Raw genomic sequence first — 19,602 nt, 5'->3', positions numbered from 1 at the left:
TCAAGCAGGTATTGTGCTACAGTATCATCAAACAGGTATTGTGCTACAGTATCATCAAACAGGTATTGTGCTACAGTACCATCAAACAGGTATTGTGCTACAGTACATCAAGCAGGTATTGTGCTACAGTACCATCAAGCAGGTATTGTGCTACAGTACCATCAAACAGGTATTGTGCTACAGTATCATCAAACAGGTATTGTGCTACAGTTGACCATCAAGGAGAGACACTGGCATTACTACAGTACCATCAAGCAGACTGCAGTACTGTCAAGCAAGTATTGTTCTACGGTACCATCAAACAGATACTGGACTGCAGTATCATCAAACAGACACTGGACTGCAGTACCATCAAACAGACACTGGACTGCAGTACCATCAAACAGACACTGTACTGCACCATCAAGAGCAGACAGTACTGCACAATCAAACGAGACACTGTACTGCAGTACCATCAAACAGACACTGTCACACAGACACTGTACTGCAGTACCATCACACAGACTTGTACTGCAGTACCATCAAACAGACACTGTACTGCAGTACCATCAAGACAGACTGCTGTACTGCAGTACCATCAAACAGACACTGTACTGCGGTACCATCAAACAGATCAAACTGTACTGCAGTACCATCAAACAGACACTGTACTGCAGTACCATCAAACAGACACTGTACTGCAGTACCATCAAACAGACACTGTACTGCAGTACCATCAAACAGACACTGTACTGCAGTACCATCAAACAGACACTGTACTGCAGTACCATCAAACAGACTCTGTACTGCAGTACCATCAACACTGTACTGCAGTACCATCTGTACTACTGCAGTACCATCAAACAGACACTGTACTGCAGTACCATCACACAGACTCTGTACTGCAGTACCATCAAACAGACACTGTACTGCAGTACCATCAAACAGACACTGTACTGCAGTACCATCAAACAGACACTGTACTGCAGTACCATCAAACAGACACTGTACTGCAGTACCATCACACAGACTCTGTACTGTGGTACCATCACTGGCAGTACCATCAAACAGACTCTGTGCTGCAGTACCATCAAACAGACACTGTACTGCAGTACCATCACACACAGACTCTTTACTGTACTGTACTGCAGTACCATCACACAGACTCTGTACTGCAGTACCATCACACAGACACTGTACTGCAGTACCATCAAACAGACACTGTACTGCAGTACCATCACACAGACTCTGTACTGCAGTACCATCACACAGACTCTGTACTGCAGTACCATCAAACAGACTCTGTACTGCAGTACCATCAAACAGACTCTGTACTGCAGTACCATCAAACAGACTCTGTACCATCAAACAGACTGGAGTACCATCAAACAGACTCTGTACTGCAGTACCATCAAACAGACACTGTACTGCAGTACCATCAAACAGACACTGTACTGCAGTACCATCAAACAGACACTGTACTGCAGTACCATCAAACAGACACTGTACTGCAGTACCATCAAGCAAGTACTGTGTTCTCGCTTCCTCAGTCATTGTGATGCAGTGTCATTTGGCAGGTATTGTGACCATTAAGTGAGGGCAATAAATTTCCAAATAAATTAAATGTATATTTACCATCTCGACCGAAGGAGAGGATAAAACCCAACACCCTCACATAGGAAGGATAAACCCCACAACAGTATATGAGACAATCATAACCCCCAACACCTTCACATGGGGCGGTGGGGTAGCCCAGTGGTTAAAGCGTTGTCTCGTCACGCCGAAGACCCGGGTTCAATCCCCACATGGGTACAATTTGTGAAACCCATTTCTGGTGTCCCCCGCCGTGATGTTGCTGGAATATTGCTAAAAGCGGCGTAAAACCAAATTCAGTCAGTCAGTCAGCCAACACCTTCACATAGGGGGAGTGTAAAACCCCTAACACCTTCACATAGGGGGAGGTTAAAACCCCCAACACTACATGTTACAAGGATAAACCCCACACAGGAGGAGTGTGGTTGGGTTCCCACACAGGATTCACCCTTATAGAGAGATGGGTTGTCACACTTTCTGTGTATATTCATAACAGACAGGTGCCATCATGGTAATACTTGTTGGGTGTTCCAGGAGAGACACTCAAGAGTTTTGTTGTCAGTAGCAACATGTGACTGTCATGGAGATGTGATTATTGACACTCCATTACTTCTGTGGAATGTCTCAACACAAATCAGCACAGTACAGGCTCATGGCTCATGTAGGGATGGATTAAGAATATGGCCCATTGAAGCCATGTGATCATTGAGATTTAAGTCAAATCACAACTTGAATGTGGAATGTAGGGATAGAAATTGAGCATAACGAAACATGGTGCCAATTATGTTTTTAGATTTGATGCTTAAATTTACTGTATGTTTATTTCTGTTGCAATACGGATGACATCTTGTGTATGATAAGTGTCATTTGGACATCTTATGTGTGGAGGAGGTGTGTGTGTGTGTGTGTGTGTGTGTGTGAAGGCATATCATGCTACTTCTTGTGTGACGTACATCTTGTGTGTAATATGTGACATTGACAATTAGTGTGTGTTGTGTGGCATTGACAACTTGTGTTATTCCGTTGACAACTTGTGTGAGTTGTGTGACATTGACGACTTATGTGAGCATTGACAACTTGTTTTTGGCATGGACAACTTGTGTGAGTTGTGTGACATTGACGGCTTTATGTTTGGCATTGACAACTTGTGTGAGTATGTGTGACATTGACGAGTTATTTGGCATTGACAACTTGTGTTTGGTATGGACAACTTGTGTGAGTTATCTGACATTGACGGCTTATGTTTGGCATGTACAACTTGTGTGAGTTGTGTGACATTGACAACTTGTTTTGGCATGGACAACTTGTGCAAGATGTTTGACATTGACAGCTTGTGTGTGACTTTTAAATTCAAACTTGTGTGATATGTGTAACATTGACAACTTGTTTGTAATATGAGACATTGACAGCTTGTGTGAGCTGTGTGGCACTGATAACATTGACATCTTATGAGTTAAATTTCTGCTACGGACATCTTGTGTGTGATATTTGTGTGACAGACGTCTTGCGTGTGATGTGTGTGATGGACATCTTGTTTGTGATATGCGTGATAGACATCTGCGTAACTGATATGTGTGATGGACATCTTTTGTGATATGTGTCGACTAGACATCTTGTGTGTGATATTTGTGCGACAGACATCTTGGCGGTGATGTGTGTGTGATGGACATCTTGTTTGTGATATGTGTACGTGTGACATCTTGCGTGTGATGTGTGTGATGGACATCTTGTTTGTGATATGTGTACGACAGACATCTTGCGTGTGATGTGTGTGATGGACATCTTGTTTGTGATATGTGTACGACAGACATCTTGTGTGTGATATTTGTGCGACAGACATCTTGCGTGTGATGTGTGTGATGGACATCTTGTTTGTGATATGTGTACGACAGACATCTTGCGTGTGATGTGTGTGATGGACATCTTGTTTGTGATATGTGTGCGAAGGATATCTTGTGTGTGATGTGTGTGCGGCGGACATCTTGTGTGTGATATGTGTGCGACGGACATCTTGTTTGTGATATGTGTGAAAATGGACATCTTGTGTGTGATTTGTGTGCGACGGACATCTTGTGTGTGATATGTGTGAGACCTGGACATCTTGTTTGTGATATGTGTGCAATGAACATCTTGTGCGTGATATGGACAGACATCTTGTGTGTGATGTTGTGAGACGGACATCTTGTTTGTGATATGTGTGAACGGGACATCTTATGTGTGATGTGTGTGATACATCTTGTTGTGATATGTTTGAGAATGGACATCTTGTGTGTGATGTGTGTGACAGACGGACATCTTTGTGTGAGACGGACATCTGTCTGATATGTGTGATGATGTGTGTGTGGATATCTTGTGTGTGATATGTGTGAGGACGGACATTATGTGTGTGATGATGTGTGTGTGTGATGTTTGGGGCCGGACATCAGAAATTTTGTGTGTGTGTGATGTGTGTGACGGACATCTTGTGTGAGAATGACATATATATGTGTGAGATGGACATTTGTGTGTGATACGTGTGAGATGGACATCATGTGTGTGATATTTGTGTCACGGACACCTTGTGTGTGATATGTGTGAGACAGACATCTTGTGTGTGATATCTGTGCAATGTACATCTTGTTTGTGATATGTGTGAGACGGACAACTTGTTTTTGATATGTGTGAGACGGATATCTTGTGTGTGTAATGTGTGCGACTGACATCTTGTGTGTGATATGTGTGATATCTGTGTGTGATATCTGTGCAATGTACATCTGTTTGTGATATGTGCGGAGACGGACAACTTGTTTTGATATGTGAGACGGATATCTTGTGACGGACTGACATCTTGTGTGTGTGGACACCTAGTGTGTGATATCTGATGAGACGGAGATCATGTGTGTGATATGTGTGAGACGGACACCTACTGTGAGACGGACATATGTGTGATATGTGTGCGACGGACATCCTGTGTGTGATATGTGTGCAACGGACACCTAGTGTGTGATACGTGTGAGATGGACACCTAGTGTGTGAGATGGAGATCATGTGTGTGATATGTGTGAGACGGACACCTAGTGTGTGAGATGGGGATCATGTGTGTGTGTGTGTAACAGACACCTTGTGTGTTATTTGTGTGAGATTGACATCTTGTGTGTGATGTGTGCGATGGACATGTGTGTGATATGTGTGAGACGGACATCTTGTGTGTGATATGTGTGATGGACACCTTGTGTGTGATGTGTGTGTGAGAGAACCATCTTGTGTGTGATATGTGTACGACTGACATCTTGTGTGTAAAATGTGACACTGACAGTTTGAGCGAAAGGACATCTTGTGTACGACATGGATGTCTTCAGTGTTATGTAGATGTGTTTGAGATGGACATCTTGTGTGTGATATGTGATGTTGACAGTTTGAGTAGAAGGACATCTAGTGTAGACATTTTGTCACCTTCATTCCCAGCCATACCCTGCTCCAGATGAGCTCCAGTTTCTTCTGTTATTGATGAACTATATTAGCAGGGTGTTTCTTCTTGTGATGTTGCATTGATATGCATAGAAAGTAGCGTATTATTACATCTCATCCTCCTCTGTCAGTCCTATTGTATTTCACCATTCACTGGCATAAATGTGAAATAATTATGTCTCGTAGTACCAGCTGGTTTAATAATTAATTTTGCAAAATCCTACTAGTCGGTTACCATGGCAAAATCCTGCTCTAAACAATTTAGCCACATTTGCATGTTCTATCAGTTTTTTTCGCGGGTCTAATGACGGATCACGAACGCAGACCGCCATTTACAGAGGAAGAAGTCAAAGTCTGCTTGCTCTAGCCTCTGGCTCAAAGTAGTCGGCATGTTGCAGATGATGGTATTTTTTCTCCATGGTCATTGCTAAACTTCAGTCAAGAATTATTGTTCTGATTGAAACAATCCTCATCATTATGATGCGGAACATGAGTTTGTGTAGAGTTTGTGCCAACTCACTGAAGATTATTCACACATGACTATGGATTCGTTAATGGGTGAAGACTGTTGAATAAAATATTTTTTGAACATTTTTAATAATGTCAACTTTTAGAAATATTAAAGAAAATCTTGTGTGTTGCCCAAAAATATAGGTTTTTTCACCCATGAAGAAGATTCTTAAAATGGATTTTTTTGCTGTCAGCGTGATTTGGATTTGACGAGGTTTTCATAATCAGACATCGCAAGCATGTAAGGGCCTGATTGCGTAGACTTGGTCTGCTGATTGGGTATTTCTCAGCATCCAACAGTAGGGAGGGTGTCAGTGGAGGCAGGAGGGGTAGGGCCAGGGAAGAGGGGGAGGGAATGTTTAGGTGTTGGTGTGTGGCTAGTTTTCACCCCCGGGGACCCGAGTATAATCAAAGGCTTTTGCATTAGGTTTGGAACAAGTAAGCTCATTTTGTGAATGTGATCGGGAGGGGGAATATTGAAGCGGGATTATTATTGATTGGATGGCAGTCTGCATAAACGAATATTTCCCAGGCTGCATTTGCATAAATATGGGCTATGGAAGATTAACATTGTTATGTGACATTAATAACTGCATTGTGTGGGGCTTTTTTACTCCACAAAATGCAGGAAGTGGCATGACAACATTTCACGCTCTCTGGAAAATGAGAAAGAAAATTAAGCTGGCCGGAGAGTTGACTTGCGCGACATTCGTACATCCAGGACACCAATGGGTCGAAAAAGCTGAATAGAGATGGCAAAAATTCTAGATTCCTAATACAATGTGTTGATTAAGCGAAGTATCTTTGAATGGTCAAGGCAGTGATATGATTTTCTGGTGGGGAGTCCTTGTTCCATCAGGGTTATTAGCTGTTTGTCAGCCGAGCCCTTCAATGGTCGTCCTGTCACCTTAGTGTGTGCCTTAATGAAATACGTCAGTCTCTTCTCTCCCCTTTCACTCTCAGTCCATCAGGGGCTGCACAATTATTATGGTGACAAACCCTTAAGCTTTATAATTTTGCTGTTTTATAGATTAGAATGTTCTAGTCCCAGACAATTTGACAAGCCCTCCATAATGGTTTTCTTGAGAAATTGAAAGATCGGCAATAGTAGCAAGTCAGTTTTTGAGATTAAAAATGGGGACAATGTTTGTGAAGGTAAGATTTCATATTAAAAATATTAAGGTTACAAAGGCTTTTCAATAAATTATTTTGCTTGATTCTAGATTCAGCAATATTTTGTTAAAAATTCAATAAAGTTATCATTCTGACTTCAAAATTAGGCTGCAGTAATTTGTTTTAAAGATATGATTTTGTGAAAAAAGGCCAACATGTTTTTGTGACATAATGCTGTTTTTTTGTAAGAATTACCTTTCCCATCTGCGTTTTTAGAGGGCCTTTTTGTTGGTTCTTAGTTGACTTGTTTTTATGATTTCATTTTGGACATTTTCTTGATATAAATCATCTCTGGCCTGCCATGACAACATTTGTAAAAACTGTCTACTGCCAATTGGAATGTTGACATGAAAAGTCTGTCAAAAAACCAAATGGCTTCATCTTGCTGCGGTTATTTTCATTTGTTCATATTTGATATGCACATACTGTAACTTACGAATAAAAACACAAACTATATACTATATAATCTTTGTGGCCTGGATTGTGATATCTCCTTAGACTTGTGTTACCATGTTTTAATATCAGCCAGTTGTGTATATGCTGGCGGTGAGTCTGTTTAGTAGTGTATAGGTAAGCTATGGATAAAAGCTTGCCTGAGTAGTATTTAGGTCATCACTTTGTGTCTGTAAGATTGACACATATATAAGTAGCTTTACCTTGTGCACGCCAAATATATATTATTTTACATGGAGGAAAAAAATGGTGTAATACTACTCAAACATTCTTGACTGTCTATACAGATTTCACTGTCAAATCTGATTGATGTAACATATCCTTAGTTATTTTAGTCAGTAATAGACACAAAAACTTCTTTTCTTGTAATACGGTTTCCCTAAGTAATGAATGCTGCCAATTATGTGTTCTGTTAACAAGAAATGTCTGACTGGCCCAGGAACTTGTGACCAGTGTTTCGTACAGTGTCATGGCAGCTGTGCTTCTTTTGTTGATGTCTTACTGTTTCATATTTCCTTGCCATTGGTGGACAAACTTTTAAACAATGGTGCCAGACAAGCAGTGAACAAACTTCTGATTTCATTTCAGTGGCTGGACATGTTATTGACTTGTTCCATGTTTACATGCCAGGAAAGAGGACCTTGAAAGCAAGGAATAACAAAATAATTTTTTCGTTTTGGTAATTTTTCTTACTTTTTGTTAAAAATCAGACGATGTCCATCTCTTGAAATCGTGGGCCACAATGTACATGCAATTCTGTAATCGGGGAAAAGAAAGACAGGACTCATATTATTACTTAGTAACCCAATGAATTTGTGTGGAATTGTGGGTCGAAAAGAGTTGACAAGAAGTGATTTACCAATCATTATATTTTAATACCTTCGGCGTCGGTGAAACAGAATGTGAGTTGTTTCTATGCTCTTGACAGATCTGTGGGGGGAATAATGTCACTCTGAGAAGTAGTTGTACCATGCTAGTTTCTTTCACTGTTTGGAACAAGTGGACACAGTCTTCAAGACTTCACAATGATTTTTTTGTTCACAAGTCCTTACATTTACCAAAATAACAATACCCTATGTAATTAAGAAATTAGTATTGATAAAGAAATATGCCTTTTAAAATTTATGAATTCATGAAAAAGTTTAAAATATTCAAATGTTGTTGTTCTGTTGTACTCAGTTTCCTCTGAGTCTGTAAATGCTGCTGCTCTTTATATATGGGATGAATATATGATTGCTTACTCTCAGGCATGAAGGTATGGCAGGGTATGCTGAGATGGTTGCATGGTGAAAGATGAATTTAGAACTGTGAATATACACGTGAAGACATCAACATGCATATGAACAGGGTGGTCAGGCATTGAGGCATACCCTTACAGGGTGGTTTAGTGAGTGAGTTTAGTTTTTTGCCGCTTTTAGCAATATTTCAGCAATATCACGGTGCGGGGGACACCAGAAATGGGCTTCACATATTGTACCCATGTGGGGAATCGAACCCAGGTCTTCGGTGTAACGAGTGACTCTTTAACCACTAGGCTAGACCACTGCTCCTACAGGGTGTTTTAACACTAATCATTTCATAACTTGGTGTTTGGGACTGATATGTTACCTGAATATCAGTTCTAAGATTCATGTAACTACATGATCATGTTTGAAAGTGCATTTCTGTTGAGCGTCTCAACTTTTCCTCAATTAACATGGTAATGAAAACAGTACAGATGCTTAAAACGATGACTCTAAATGTCAGAATATGATTTAGATAATGTGCTTAAAACAGCTGAGATGACTCCATCCAAAGTCATTTATGTTGGCTTATCGCATCAAATTCATAAATATATGCATGAAAGTAAGAACAAAAGATCTCAAATAGATCTTTTGATATCAGATGACCAAAAGACCCTCTCAGTTGAATAGATCAAATCTTAATGGAGCAGATTGCCAATACTGAACAGTAGAAGCCAATTTAACATTTGTATGGATTATCAAAAGTTAAGAAACTTTTTTTTTCAAAGATTTTAGTTATTTTTATTGACCTTCTACCCATTTTGTTGAGGCTTGATCACGAGTTAAATTGCCATCTCATGTGACAGAAATTCTGTTGTGTAAATTTACATGAGAAGGAGACATGCAGCAGTACTGTGTGTCATTCTTACAGCCTTCAGTGATGAATGTAATTAGAGACAACTCTTTCAATTTTAACTTTTTTTAGTTGTTAATTGTCATACAAGCTGGAAAATTAGAATATGTGGTGTCATATTGCTCTTGTACATAAATGTTCAAAATATAATTGACTACTGGAAAGTCATTTTCCTCATTTGTTGGTCATCGCAGTACCATTGAAAGGTCATTTACCGGTATGTGTTTATTTGTGTGAATAATGGGGGTAGGAAATGTACTGTTTCTGTTTTTGTAAACCTTTTTCCAACATTGACAAATCTAGTATGAGCTGTGTTGAGATGCATCCATTGGCTGAGTTGGCTGATCCTGATTCAGATCCCTGATTGAATACCCATACTGTATTGGAACACCCTCTGTAGAGGTTCACCTGATTGGTTCACCTGCTTGGTTCACTGACACATCTATGAACTCTCCACTTGCAGCTTCCTTCCCACATTCAAAGGCTGCCACTGTGACTGAAGTACTGAGCAGCATGACTCACTTACTCCGCATTAATAAACTCATATACCTGTACAGTTTCCACCTGAGTACAGGTGTTTCCTGAACCTACCTGGTACACAACCCCTATTACCTGAACCTACCTGGGTACACAAGCCATATTACCTGAACCTACCTGGGTACACAAGCCCTATTACCTGAACCTACCTGGGTACACAAGCCCTATTACCTGACCTTACCTGGTACTCAAGCCCGATTACCTGACCTTACCTGGTACACAACCCCTATTACCTGACCCTAGCTGGTGCACAAGTCCTATTACCTGACCCTACCTGGGTACACAACCCCTATTACCTGACCCTACCTGGGTACACAACCCCTATTACCTGACCCTACCTGGGTACACGACCCAAATTTCATTATCATACCTGGTACACGACCCCTATTACCTGACCCTACCTGGGTACACGACCCCTGTTACTGACCGCACCAGGGTACAAGACCCCCTATTAACTGCCCCTAGCTGAGTACAAGACCCCTATTACCTGACTAGGGTACACGACCCCTGTTACCTGACCCTACCTGGGTACACACTGTAAGTCAGTCTGACGAGTTTGGTACATGTTGTCCCACTGGGAATTGTTTTACTAGAGACTGATAAAAACTATTTAGGTATACTTATGAAATGATCTTATGCATACACTGACGTTAATTGGAGCCCTTTAACTTCCAACATAAAAGTCCAACAGTATAAGTCACAAGAAGGGCTGTGTATTGGCAAATATATTGTATTACAGTATATTGTGATACAGGTATCCTTATTGCATTCCATATTGCAATATTGGGATTGAAGTGACACTGACTGTACATGCAGATTCTATTTTTCTAAATACAAAGGCCCTTAAATATAAGTTATGGTTCTGATAACAGAAATCTCAAAATTAGGTTGGATAGTTAGGAATTCTTTCTTTTTTCATACAATGTAAGAATGTAAAGTATGCTAAAAAAATATTGCAAAGCATTTTGTTTGAAAAGCATATTGTTATATACCGGTATTACTCTGACAAGGACGGTATGGCTGAAGTACTGCCGATGTGACTTTAAGTGACAAGAATGTCACAAGAAATGAGAAAGAAATGCAGACATTTGCAACTATGTAACCATGGAGTTTTATTGACCTGAGAAGATCTGGGTTACAAGTGGTCTTTAGCAACCCATGCTTGACTAACAGGATCGTGAGGTCAGGCATGCTGACTTGGTTGACATGTTATTGTATCGCAATTGGGTAAATCGATGCTCATGATGTTGATCGCTTGATTGTCTGGCCCAGACTCGATTATTTACAGACTGCTGCCATAAAGCTGGAATATTGCTGAGTGCTGCGTTAAACAACAAACAAACAAATGAATGGTCATTCAAAACCATATGACTAACCACAGGTTGAGGAGTCCTGTGGGTACCTGGGTCCTGCCCACAATCCAACCGACCAAAGAACCCAAGATACCTGTTCCACAGGATACACTACTGCATGGTGAACACATACTGTACTACTTGTTCAGAATCAATTGATTCAGAAGTCTTCATTGGCCCGAGAGAGAAGTATGTCGTCAGTTAAATTCTAGCTTATTATTCAAACTGTTTGCACACATTGTCTGTTTTTTCTTTCGATGTTATAATTCTTGAATACTTTGGTTTGTGTATGTTCAATGCTGTCTATGACTGTGTAGTGTTACTGAAATGACATTTGAACTGACATTCAGGAAAGTTTCAGTGCCATTAGTGACACAGAGCTTGGTTTCTGTACATAGTTGATGGCTTGGAGAGCATCTTGTATTCTGAGTAAATGGATTGACACCATAGTTATTTAATGACTGAGTATAGCCTCAGTCCTAGGTTCAGTACAGCCTCAGTCCTAGGTTCAGTACAGCCTCAGTCCTAGGTTCAGTACAGCCTCGGTCCTAGGTTCAGTACAGCCTCGGTCCTAGGTTCAGTACAGCCTCAGTCCTAGGTTCACTACAGCCTCAGTCCTAGGTTCAGTACAGCCTCAGTCCTCGGTCCTAGGTTCAGTACAGCCTCGGTCCTAGGTTCAGTACAGCCTCGGTCCTAGGTTCACTACAGCCTCAGTCCTAGGTTCAGTACAGCCTCAGTCCTAGGTTCAGTACAGCCTCGGTCCTAGGTTCAGTACAGCCTCGGTCCTAGGTTCAGTACAGCCTCAGTCCTAGAATTGTATAGTAGTGTTTCGTTTGCATTGAAAATTCAACTGTCAACTTCAGAAAATACCATTAGTTTCATAACTTTAAAAACAACTTAGACTTGACAAACTCTTCACAGCCTCTTGGCCTCTTCAGTAAATTGAGACAAAGAATTTACTTTGATAGATGAAAAATTGAATGACATCATTGAGTTTATGCTGCTGGAAGCATGCGCATGAAACATAGTTTCCGTTGAAAGTACATTCATTGTACAGTAGGTAATAAGGCCATTGTTTCTGCCGGATATTCAGAGCATGAAGCCCTACCGATTATTCCAAATCATTATATTTGCAACAAGTCTAGACAATTACCACAACTATCTATTATCACCTGTGTTACAATGGTAGTCAGTTGTCAGGGGAATAGCACCTAAACAATTTCCGTCACTGGTGCATTGTTTCTCGGTCTATGCGTGAATGCCATAAGTGTCTTCAAAATTGCATAATGTTATGAATTAATGATGAGAGAAAACATTCAGTTCTGTATCATCAAACAAGGGTTTTCTTAATGATTTGCACACGGGGGACAGTGGCTCAGAATGTTGGTAATTACTGTTATGTAGAAGGTTTCTTTGCTGAGATAATGACCATGGATGTACAATGTGTGAAGGTGTTTGTGGGTGGGGTGAGTATGGGGGTGGAAATGAGGAGGGCTGGAACAGAGATCAATATCAGAACTAGTTCCCTTGAGCACCAACAACAAGTTGGAGAATACCACACAATCATTTCTTTCTGACAGTCCCAAGGATATTTGTTACAACAGGGACAGGATTGTGAAAGCAATTCTTTGATTCCTTCATTGTGAAGAATTCTCTTTGTTGTTTTATGTTGGTTTGTCTGTATGTCTGAGTGAGTGAGTGAGTGAAATATTTGCAGGTTGCAGTTCTCAGTTGTGTCATAACTATTGTAATGTGCCGTTTAACCATGTGTCCTTTAATAAGTATACACCCTAATGTATAAGTTATACCACAATACACCCTTATGTATAAGTTATACCACAATACACCATTATGTAAAAGTTATACCACAATACACCCTTATGTATAAGTTATACCACAATACACCCTTATGTATAAGTTATACCACAATACACCCTTATGTATAAGTTATACCACAATACACCATTATGTAAAAGTTATACCACAATACACCCTTATGTATAAGTTATACCACAATACACCCTTATGTATAAGTTATACCACAATACACCCTTATGTATAAGTTATACCACAATACACCCTTTTGTATAAGTTATACCACAATACACCCTTTTGTATAAGTTATACAGTGTAGCATTCTTACTAATTACTTATAAACATTACCCTCTTACAAATATTTTCTACTACATTGCCCTCTCACAAATAATTTATACACATAGCCCTCTTACTAAATAAGTTGTCCCACATTACCTTCTCACTAATCATTTAAATCACCTTGCCTTCTTCTGAATCATTTTAGTCACATTATGTTCTTGCAAATGATTTACCAATCATTCTCAGTCATACCACTTAGCCTTCTTACTATTAAGTCATACCACTTTGAGTTCTTACCAATCATTCTCAGTCATACCACTTTACCCTCTTAATATTAATTATAAAAAGGACATTTTTATCGTTCTGTTAGAGTCTGAGTATACTGCAAGGTGCTGTGGTATATAAAGTAATCAGTTATATTGCAGGCGTCTAAGTATTCATGGTATAGATACTGGTTATAACAACTCATTACATAGTTATGTTCTAGTATTCAGTTATATATGTGTATATCTTGCTGAATAAACCTTTTGAAAAGTTTGATTATCATTTGATTACACTCCTGTCCCATTTTCCCAAAGAATAGTTGTGTTACCTAGCACAACTGTGGTGACAGCTGGTTACTTGGTATCCAACATGTGCAGGATGACAAGATGAAGAGACAAAGATGAAATGTAACTGTTGGACAAATATGGCAAGTGTCATATTGTTCATTTTCTTAGGATATAAAAAAAGAGAAACTACAACAATTTTATCTTAAATTATTTCTATACTACTCAACATTGCTCAGGACCAGACCTATGACAAATTATTGGTTTTTTTTAATTATAATGTTAAGTCTATAAGAAGATGTTATGCTTTTGGATTCCTTTGTCCTAAACGAAAAAAAAGATACAAGGAAAAAAACTGTTCTTGCTTTAATGTTTATGTCATACCCATTTAGAAGAAAAGAAGAGAATGTGCAGCTCCTTAAAACTTATTTGATTCTGCTCAGCTACAATTTCATGTAGTGTGCCCTGCTTTTATTATAGATATGGACGTTTTAGGTCATGTTAAGTGATCACTGTTGCCGTAATGGAATGAAGTACACTTTCATCATCATGCTTTGGACAGAAAACTCAAAACCAGGGCCGTTTTGGCTCATGTGGCTTCAGCAATATAGCCCTATATTTTCAATTAATGACCACTACCATGTAGTTTAGGATTTCTTATATCCAGCTTTGAGAAGCCAGATTAGTTGGAGAAAAAACGGGAAGGAGAAACAGTTCGTTAAGATGATTAAGTAATGACATAACTTGACTCCACAAACAATGGCGTCATCGTTAGGCACACGTTTGTGAAAAAGCATCGGAATCAATACTCATTAAAATGCGGCTGTCATTGGAAAATGTAGTTTAAGTAAAGGATAGCAAGATAATTTTGATTTATGAGTTGGAGCTATTAAAAGTTATCGAATTTCTGTATTAGAAATGAACCTAACTCGGTATTCTAGTAGAGGGTCATTAATATGTGGACCCTTCTTCCAAGATGTTTGCGATAACCACATTTACTTTCCAGATGGAGCGGAATTAGCTGTATGTAATTTCTTACAGAAAAAACGGCAGATTTTCTGATTAAATCTTGCGTTTCTTATCATGGTCCTATTCCTCTGATGTTAAATGTTTTTTTCAAGGCAGGTTTAATTAAACAGATAAGATTATGAATTTAGGAAGTTCATACAGTTTGATATCATGGACTTGTGAGCAATTAGGATGTGAATTATATCATGGACGCAGATAGTGGAGTGAAAATGGTCCTGCTGCTGGAAACTTTGACATTGTTGACTGTGGCAGTGGAAGCTTGTGGCCAACAGGAAGGGGTGCCAGGGGTGTTAGGCTGTACTGATCAACAGATAGGCATCAACATTTGTATTTTGTCAGGTATTCACTTATAAGGATGGTGTTCATCAGTTGTTCTGAGTTCTGTCCCTTTAGTTGCATGGAACTACAGGTTGTGAGTGAGTGAGTTGGGTTGGGTTTAAAGCCACTTGGTATAGTAGCTGACTTGAAGTGTCACTGTAGATGGTGGGAGGAAATCCCCAAGTGATGCAGGTCCTAGATAACTAGATGCAGGGCATATATACCTAGATGCAGATCCTAGGTACCTAGATGCAGGACATAGATGTCAAATGCAAGTCCTAGGTACCTAGATGCAGGACATAGATGCCTAGATGCAGGTGCTAGATGCCTAGATCCAGGTCCTAGATACCTAGATGCAGGACCTAGATGCCTAGATGCAGATGCCTAGATCCAGGTCCTAGATACCTAGATGCAGGTCCCAGATGCTAGGATGCAGGTATTTAACAGTTTGGTGAAACCATGAAGTTTGTGAACAGTGCTGGGGAAACTCTGACTCATCGGATCATGGTGAGTCTGGAATTAAAATACATGGGCATGTAACTAGCATGGAGTAATCATTTATGAAAAATACACCCCCTAGTCATCATAGAATAAGTATACTCATGGAAACAAATAGGGAACACATGAAAGTACAAGTGTTCCTTTATGCTCTTCCAGGTTTCTTCACAAGGAATGTATTGCACTGTGTGTGAAATTCTCAAGAAGGCAAAAGGAATTGTGTGTTATCATTAGTTCTCCATTCTTTGAATGGAAGCAATTAACTATTGTCATCAAGATTCCATGGAGTTACAGTTCTGCCCAGCTGGTGTGCAATATTTTGCGTGCATGTGTTTACAAAAATATACTTGCAGTTGAAATGCATGGTTGAAGATGTGTATGTGATACATGTCTGAACAGGGACCATAAATGTTGGTTTTATATTTTTAGAGTTTGTACCACAAAACTATTGATAAGAATATTCTCGGTGTCCATGTTAGGGCAAATACCATCAATGCCAATGAAATTAATAACCTGTCATGTTGCAATATTTTGTCATATTGATCCAGTATATTATATAATTGATCTTGAGTCCACATCATTGCAAACACATATGAATTATGAGGATTTTAGTAATATGAAACTTGTCAACTATTGGTATCCTGTTCGTCGACCCTGTGCGTTTAAACATTAGTAGTCCAGCACAGCAGGTTGTGTGTTTGCCGTTTGAAAATGAAATCCAGATTAGAACATGACGGGACAATGCTGTCTGTAGATGTCTGCTGTGGACATTGGTTGTGAAACTGTTGTCTGTAGATGTCTGCTGTGGACATTGGTTGTGAAACTGTTGTCTGTAGATGTCTGCTGTGGACATTGGTTGTGAAACTGTTGTCTGTAGATGTCTGCTGTGGACATTGGTTGTGAAACTAGTCTGTAGATGTCTGCTGTGGACATTGGTTGTGAAACTGTTGTCTGTAGATGTGTGCTGTGGACATTGGTTGTGAAACTGTTGTCTGTAGATGTCTGCTGTGGACATTGGTTGTGAAACTGTTGTCTGAAGGTGTCTGCTGTGGACATTGGTTGTGAAACTGTTGTCTGTGGACATTGGTTGTGAAAATTTTGTCTGTAGATGTCTGCTGTGGACATTGGTTGTGAAACTGTTGTCTGTAGATGTCTGCTGTGGACATTGGTTGTGAAACTGTTGTCTGTGGACATTGGTTGTGTAACTGTTGTCTGTAGATGTCTGCTGTGGACATTGGTTGTGAAACTGTTGTCTGTAGATGTCTGCTGTGGACATTGGTTGTGAAACTGTTGTCTGTAGATGTCTGCTGTAGACATTGGTTGTGTAACTGTTGTCTGTAGATGTCTGCTGTGGACATTGGTTGTGAAACTGTTGTCTGTGGACATTGGTTGTGAAAACGTCTGTAGATGTCTGCAGTGGACATTGGTTGTGAAACTGTTGTCTGTAGATGTCTGCTGAGGACATTGGTTGTGAAACTGTTGTCTGTAGATGTCTGCTGTGGACATTGGTTGTGAAACTGTTGTCTGAAGGTGTATGCTGTGGACATTGGTTGTGAAACTGCTGTCTGTGGACATTGGTTGTGAAACTGCTGTCTGTGGACATTGGCTGTGAAACTGCTGTGTTTACCATCACTATTGCTGATGCAAGCATATGACAAGTTCGTTGTGATGTATTGAGTATTCTGTCTATGCTCACATGAAACGACACACTCCAATCTTGCTGTATTGTTCTCATGTCATTTCTGTGAAACTATTTCATTCATTTTATGTTCTGCATTGCACAAATATACACCCCAAACACCATCCAAATCCCCATCTAAATGATGACAAGCGGACCTTACCCCATCTTGCACCTGAAGACATTGTCCGACTTTTTCAAACAACCTTGACTTATTTCTTCTGTGCGATATTTTCACATAAGCAGCCATGAAAATTAGTAATGACTTATTAGGACTGGAGATGTTGTAATCTAAAATGTAGCTTGTTTCCGTGCTGGTGTATGACAGCATAGTCATTGACGGAGTGATTGTTTTTAAATGTGTCAGGTTTCAAGTTTCAGAACAATACCTAATTACTAAGTTTTTCATTTCAGATGGTGGCAAAGTGACAGTTACGCCAAGTGTATATTACAGCTTCCTGCTCATAGGTGAGAAATAGTGCCTTTTGTAGTCCTCAGACATGATTGAACAGCATCAGGCAGTAGCAGACCAATTGGGGGTTGTTCTAAGAAGTAAGGCGATAATCACTGCAATTATTCGTTCGAAAATAGAGAAAACATTTTTCATCAAATTTAGATCAGACCTTTCAATATATGTTATAATTAGGGATGTTTTATCAAAACTAAATTGAAGATCTGTTGTGAATCTGATTTCTGCTTTTCTTTGACATTTAATGGTTTTTGATGTTGTTAATATTACATCTCTTCTGAAAGTAAGAGGTTACCATTCTACACAAGTCAAACACACAACATTTCTTTTCTTGGATTTAATCTTACCTTTGACACGGAATCAAACACACAGCATTCTTGCCCTTGGATTGGATATTACCTTTCTTGACAGAATCAAACACACCACATTCTTGCCCTTGGATTGGATGTATGCAGAGGCCAATTGTTGTTTTTATCGCACTGTACATTAGACTACCGGTAATTAAACTTCATATTTTAAAGACTTTTAAAACAGAACTGACAGATAAAAGAATCTGTATTAATTGGATGTGTCTGTTGTTTCGTATCTTGTGTTTTTTGGTTCAAAATGTAAACCTTTGTTATATCTGTTACATTATTCAGATATTCATATTCTTCTGTTTATGTTTGTTTGTATAATAACAAATTAATTTACCAGCCTGTAATTTGTGACTCTGTCTGATACACATACCGACCCCTTTGTCATGTTGATTTGAGAGCATGTTGCCAAGTTAATAATGTTGTCATCAAGTCTGTATTAATTTTGAACAATGTCAAAAATTTTGGGTTTTAATGAAAATATAGAATTTGCATGTGATATCCCAGATGGATGAATTTTTGACATGAAATGGACATTTAATTAAATTATTATTCTCTATTCAAACAAAGAGACTTTAATAGAGGATTGTTGTTGTAAATACTACAGTTATACCAAGATGGACTGTGAATTAGTAGGTTCTGTTTGGGAATGGATGAGTTAGTGAGTGAGTGAGTTGGGTTTTACGCCGCTTTTAGCAATATTCCAGCAATATCACGGCAGGGGACACCAGAATTGGGCTTCATGCATTGTGCCCATGTTGGGAATTGAACCCGGGCCCCTTTGTGTCATGAGCGAACGCTTTAACCACTAGGTTACCCCACTGCCGCACCAAAAGTAAAGAAAATACTCCCATCACAATAATCGTTCATAACCATGCCACTAAATTATAACTTCAGTTGCACCTCATTTTCATTCAAATTACTTTTTCAAATTGAACAAAGTTTTCTATTACTGTTATCCAAAGTGGTCACTCCCAGCTATCCATGCAGATAACCAGGATACAACAGAGGTCAGCCATTGGTCAGTGTCCTGTGGATACACCTGGTTGGAACAGCTACCCAGCAACTTACGATGGTCATGAGAGATGTTAATGATCTGGTGGTCAGACCCCGTGATTACATATCTTTGTACCCCGATGGTCATTGCTTGCTATATCGATCACTGGAGTTTCTGTCCCAGTCTGGGCGGTGGGGAAGCCTAGTGGTTTAAGGATTTACTCGTCACGCCGAAGGCCCGGGTTCGATTCCCCACAAGCGTACAATTTGTAAAGCCCTTTTCTGGTGTGCCTGCCGTGATATTGCTGGAATATTGCTAAAAGTGGCATAAAAGCATACTCACTCACGCACTCTGTCCCAGACTTGACTGTTGACACATAGCTGGAATATTGCTGAGTGTGGCATTAAGCCTCATATCATGCAGTCATTGTTGTCA

At 39.6% G+C, this 19,602-nt stretch overlaps 1 protein-coding gene across 1 annotated transcript; it reads right to left on the bottom strand.

The window, feature by feature from the left end:
• Positions 1-16,390: 16,390 nt before the first annotated feature.
• Positions 16,391-17,242, bottom strand: LOC124260304. Its single transcript, XM_046694583.1, has one exon. The coding sequence runs from the start codon at positions 17,240-17,242 to the stop codon at positions 16,391-16,393; it is 852 nt and encodes a 283-aa protein (XP_046550539.1).
• Positions 17,243-19,602: the final 2,360 nt, after the last annotated feature.

The sequence above is a fragment of the Haliotis rubra genome, unplaced genomic scaffold, assembly GCF_003918875.1.
Source record: "Haliotis rubra isolate DU_JTF1 unplaced genomic scaffold, ASM391887v1 Scf76, whole genome shotgun sequence".
NCBI lineage: Eukaryota > Metazoa > Mollusca > Gastropoda > Lepetellida > Haliotidae > Haliotis > Haliotis rubra.
This window is presented reverse-complemented; position numbering and strand designations above follow the sequence as displayed.

What these genes read in the sequence shown, in the direction of transcription:
- LOC124260304 (XM_046694583.1), bottom strand. Translation starts at nt 17,242, where the DNA reads ATGTCCACAGACAGCAGTTTCACAACCAATGTCCACAGCATACACCTT.